This window comes from Oncorhynchus gorbuscha, linkage group LG25, assembly GCF_021184085.1.
Source record: "Oncorhynchus gorbuscha isolate QuinsamMale2020 ecotype Even-year linkage group LG25, OgorEven_v1.0, whole genome shotgun sequence".
NCBI classification, from domain to species: Eukaryota; Metazoa; Chordata; class Actinopteri; order Salmoniformes; family Salmonidae; genus Oncorhynchus; species Oncorhynchus gorbuscha.
In genome coordinates, this window is record NC_060197.1 from 49,975,965 (window position 1) to 49,981,754 (window position 5,790).

The following is a 5,790-nucleotide window of genomic DNA, read 5'->3' on the forward strand; positions in this document are numbered from 1 at the left end:
GAAAACAGAGAGAGAGAACAGAGAGAGAACAGAGAGAGAACAGAGAGAGAGAACAGAGAGAGAACAAAGAGAGAACAGAGAGAGAGAACAGAGAGAGAACAAAGAGAGAACAGAGAGAGAGAACAGAGAGAGAACAGAGAGAACAGAGAGAGAGAACAGAGATAGAACAGAGAGAGAACAGAGACAGAAAAAAGAGAGAGAACAGAGAGAGAGAACAAAGAGACAGAACAAAGAGAGAGAACAGAGAGAGAGAACAGAGATAGAACAGAGAGAGAACAGAGATAGAACAGAGAGAGAGAACAGAGAGAGAGAACAGAGAGAGAGAACAGAGAGAGAACAGAGAGAGAACAGAGAGAGAACAGAGAGAGAACAGAGAGAGATAACAGAGAGAACAGAGAGAGAACAGAGAGAGAACAGAGAGAGAGAACAGAGAGAGAGAACAGAGAGAGAACAGAGAGAGAACAGAGAGAGAGAACAGAGAGAACAGAGAGAGTACAGAGAGAGAGAACAGAGAGAGAACAGAGAGAGAGAACAGAGAGAGAACAGAGAGAGAGAACAGAGAGAGAGAACAGAGAGAGAACAGAGAGAGAACAGAGAGAGAGAACAGAGAGAACAGAGAGAGTACAGAGAGAGAGAACAGAGAGAGAACAGAGAGAGAGAACAGAGAGAGAACAGAGAGAGAGAACAGAGAGAGAACAGAGAGAGAACAGAGAGAGAACAGAGAGAGAACAGAGATAGAACAGAGAGAGAGAACAGAGAGAGAACAGAGAGAGAACAGAGAGAGAACAGAGAGAAAACAGAGAGAGAACAGAGAGAGAGAACAGAGAGAACAGAGAGAGAACAGAGAGAGAACAGAGAGAGAACAGAGAGAGAACAGAGAGAGAACAGAGAGAGAGAGAAAAGAGAGAGAACAGAGAGAGAACAGAGAGAGAACAGAGAGAACAGAGAGAACAGAGAGAGAACAGAGAGAGAACAGAGAGAGAACAGAGAGGGAGAACAGAGAGAGAGAACAGAGATAGAGAACAGAGTGACAGATTAAGAAGTTAAATCGTCTTGACGTCAGCAATACAGTGGCTGGAGAACATGAATGAATGAAGCCTGCGTCTGTGTAGCTCCTGCCTCCAGGGTTCAGGGTTTATATTGTACCTTGTATCGTCTGAAGGCGTTCTGAATGATGCGCGCAGCCTCGTACAGTTCTCTCTGCTCAGAGTCAGTCAGAGTCAGCAGAGCAAAGTCTCTCTCCATCCTCCCATTGGCCGAGGCGTTCAGGAACTCCGCCCACGCCACACTACTGGGGGGCCGCAGCCTCTGGAGGGCCAGGGTACTGAGGTGGGAGGGGGGGTACACACATCTAGTAGAGACACACACACGCACACACACACACACACACACAGCTTTACATACTGTCTGTCACTGACCTGATCCACACACACATCGCTGGTTAGATGCTGTGGAACAGCTGATTGGTAGATGGTATTTATGTTCTGTGGTGACTATAACAGCTGATTGGTAGATGGTATTTATGTTCTGTGGTTACTATAACAGCTGATTGGTAGATGGTATTTATGTTCTGTGGTTACTATAACAGCTGATTGGTAGATGGTATTTATGTTCTGTGGTTACTAAAAGAGAGGAGTGTGTGTGTGTACCTGGACAGAGAGGTGTGTGTGTGTGTACCTGGACAGAAAGGTGTGTGTGTACCTGGACAGAGAGGTGTGTGTGTGTGTACCTGGACAGAAAGGTGTGTGTGTACCTGGACAGAGAGGTGTGTGTGTACCTGGACAGAGAGGTGTGTGTGTGTGTACCTGGACAGAAAGGTGTGTGTGTACCTGGACAGAGAGGTGTGTGTGTACCTGGACAGAGGTGTGTGTGTGTGTACCTGGACAGAAAGGTGTGTGTGTACCTGGACAGAGAGGTGTGTGTGTACCTGGACAGAGAGGTGTGTGTGTGTGTACCTGGACAGAAAGGTGTGTGTGTACCTGGACAGAGAGGTGTGTGTGTGTGTGTGTGTACCTAGACAGAGAGGAGTGTGTGTACCTGGACAGAGAGGTGTGTGTGTGTGTACCTAGACAGAGAGGAGTGTGTGTGTGTACCTGGACAGAGAGGGGTGTGTGTGAGTGTCCAGGTAAGTGGCCAACCAGGGCATGGTGTCGGATATCACCGTGTTGTCCCGCCTCTCTCTAAGCGGTGACTCCGCCCCCCTGGACAATTCCTCTTGTTTGATTCGATCAGGAGTTGCCTCGATGATCTGCTCTGCTAACGTTGCCATGTCAACCTGGGGGCAAAACGAGAAAGCTATCAGGTGCGTGTGTGTGTTCCACATTCCAAAATATTACATTAGCCACTGATTGTTTTGAAACACAATTTTTTTCTTGCATTTTTTTTTTTTTTTTGGGGGGGGGGGTCAGCTTTAATATTTGGGGGGGGTCAGCTTTAATATTTGGGGGGGTCAGCTTTAATATTTTGGGGGGGTCAGCTTTAATATTTGGGGGGGTCAGCTTTAATATTTTGGGGGGTCAGCTTTAATATTGGGGGGGGGTCAGCTTTAATATTTTGGGGGGGTCAGCTTTAATATTGGGGGGGTCAGCTTTAATATTTGGGGGGGTCAGCTTTAATATTTTGGGGGGGTCAGCTTTAATATTTGGGGGGGTCAGCTTTAATATTTTGGGGGGGTCAGCTTTAATATTGGGGGGGTCAGCTTTAATATTTTGGGGGGGTCAGCTTTAATATTGGGGGGGGTCAGCTTTAATATTGGGGGGGGGGTCAGCTTTAATATTGGGGGGGGGTCAGCTTTAATATTGGGGGGGTCAGCTTTAATATTTTGGGGGGTCAGCTTTAATATTGGGGGGGGGGGGGGTCAGCTTTAATATGGCAGATAGATTGGAGCTTCCATCAATGTCTGCATCATTTCCGATAACCCATATCTATATATTTAAAAATATATATATATTTTCCCCTAACCATCACTCCCCTGATTGGAGTAATATAATGGACAACAACAACTTATATATACCACAGTGCCTTCGGAAAGTATTCACACATTCTGTTACGTTACAGCCTTATTCTAAAATGGATTTTAAAAAATATATATATATAATCAATCTACACACAATACCCCATAATGACTCGATACCCCATAATGACTCCCATAATGACTCGATACCCCATAATGGCTCGATACCCCATAATGACTCGATACCCCATAATGGCTCGATACCCCATAATGACTCGATACCCCATAATGGCTCGATACCCCATAATGACTCGATACCCCATAATGACTCGATACCCCATAATGGCTCGATACCCCATAATGACTCGATACCCCATAATGGCTCGATACCCCATAATGACTCGATACCCCATAATGACTCGATACCCCATAATGACTCGATACCCAAAAATGATACAAGACCCCAAAATGACTTAATGACTCAATACCCCATAATGACTCAATACCCCATAATGACTCGATACCCCTCAATACACAATACCCATAATGACTCAATACCCCATAATGACACAATACCCCATAATGACTCAATACCCCATAATGACACAATACCCCATAATGACACAATACCCCATAATGACACAATACCCCGTAATGACACAATACCCCATAATGACTCAATACCCCATAATGACTCAATACCCCATAATGACACAATACCCCATAATGACACAATACCCCATAATGACTCAATACCCCATAATGACATAATGACTCAATACCCCATAATGACTCGATACCCCATAATGACTCAATACCCCATAATGACTCAATACCCCATAATGAGTCAATACCCCAAAATGACATAATGACTCAATACCCCATAATGACTCGATACCCCATAATGACACAATACCCCATAATGACATAATGACTCAGTACCCCATAATGACACAATACCCCATAATGACTCAATACCCCATAATGACTCAATACCCCATAATGACACAATACCCCATAATGACACAATACCCATAATGACTCAATAACCCATAATGACTCAATACCCCATAAGGACTCAATACCCCATAATGACACAACACCCCATGTTGACAAAGGGAAAACAGTTTAAAAAAAACATTTTTGCAAATGTATTAACAATAAAAAAACATAAATAATTTATTTACATAAGCATTCAGACCCGTTGTTATGAGAGTCGAAATTGAGCTCAGGTGCATTCCATTGATGATGCCTGAAATGTTTATACAATTTGATTGGAGGCTGTGACGTAACAAAATGTGGAAAAAGACAAGGGGTCTGAATACTTTCCGAAGGCACTGTACATTTTATGGACAAAAAGTATTTTACAATAGTTATCGTTTGTTTGTATAAAATCCCACTCTTTAGCTCTACTGAACCCCTCCCATCTATCTCTGAACACAAATCATTTCATTTAGAACCTTTTTAATATCATAGTTTCTACAGATTGTAAATTAAAGATAAATATTCTAAAAGTATTATGATATTATTGATCGATTGACTACTTTTCCAGTAGCGCTATCTGCAGGGTTAGCTCCAGGTTAATGTCACCCAGTAGTGCTATCTGCAGGGTTAGCTCCAGGTTAATGTCACCCAGTAGTGCTATCTGCAGGGTTAGCTCCAGGTTAATGTCACCCAGTAGCGCTATCTGCAGGGTTAGCTCCAGGTTAATGTCACCCAGTAGTGCTATCTGCAGGGTTAGCTCCAGGTTAATGTCACCCAGTAGTGCTATCTGCAGGGTTAGCTCCAGGTTAATGTCACCCAGTAGTGCTATCTGCAGGGTTAGCTCCAGGTTAATGTCACCCAGTAGTGCTATCTGCAGAGTTAGCTCCAGGTTAATGTCACCCAGTAGTGCTATCTGCAGGGTTAGGTTAATGTCACCCAGTAGTGCTATCTGCAGAGTTAGGTTAATGTCACCCAGTAGTGCTATCTGCAGGGTTAGGTTAATGTCACCCAGTAGTGCTATCTGCAGGGTTAGGTTAATGTCACCCAGTAGTGCTATCTGCAGGGTTAGGTTAATGTCACCCAGTAGTGCTATCTGCAGGGTTAGGTTAATGTCACCCAGTAGTGCTATCTGCAGGGTTAGGTTAATGTCACCCAGTAGTGCTATCTGCAGGGTTAGGTTAATGTCACCCAGTAGTGCTATCTGCAGGGTTAGGTTAATGTCACCCAGTAGTGCTATCTGCAGAGTTAGGTTAATGTCACCCAGTAGTGCTATCTGCAGGGTTAGGTTAATGTCACCCAGTAGTGCTATCTGCAGGGTTAGGTTAATGTCACCCAGTAGTGCTATCTGCAGGGTTAGCTCCAGGTTAATGTCACCCAGTAGTGCTATCTGCAGGGTTAGGTTAATGTCACCCAGTAGTGCTGTCTGCAGGGTTAGCTCCAGGTTAATGTCACCCAGTAGTGCTATCTGCAGGGTTAGCTCCAGGTTAATGTCACCCAGTAGTGCTATCTGCAGGGTTAGGTTAATGTCACCCAGTAGTGCTATCTGCAGGGTTAGCTCCAGGTTAATGTCACCCAGTAGTGCTATCTGCAGGGTTAGGTTAATGTCACCCAGTAGTGCTATCTGCAGGGTTAGCTCCAGGTTAATGTCACCCAGTAGTGCTGTCTGCAGGGTTAGCTCCAGGTTAATGTCACCCAGTAGTGCTATCTGCAGGGTTAGGTTAATGTCACCCAGTAGTGCTGTCTGCAGGGTTAGCTCCAGGTTAATGTCACCCAGTAGTGCTATCTGCAGGGTTAGCTCCAGGTTAATGTCACCCAGTAGCGCTATCTGCAGGGTTAGCTCCAGGTTAATGTCA

At 44.7% G+C, this 5,790-nt stretch overlaps 1 protein-coding gene across 1 annotated transcript in view; it reads right to left on the reverse strand.

Annotated features, from left to right (window-relative positions):
* Positions 1-973: 973 nt before the first annotated feature.
* Positions 974-5,790, reverse strand: part of camta2 (calmodulin binding transcription activator 2) — a 180,436-nt gene continuing 175,619 nt past the window's right edge. The window contains 2 exon segments of the mRNA XM_046329061.1: positions 974-1,351; positions 2,094-2,275. Coding sequence (XP_046185017.1) covers positions 1,129-1,351; positions 2,094-2,275 — 405 coding nt within the window. The 3' untranslated portion in view covers positions 974-1,128.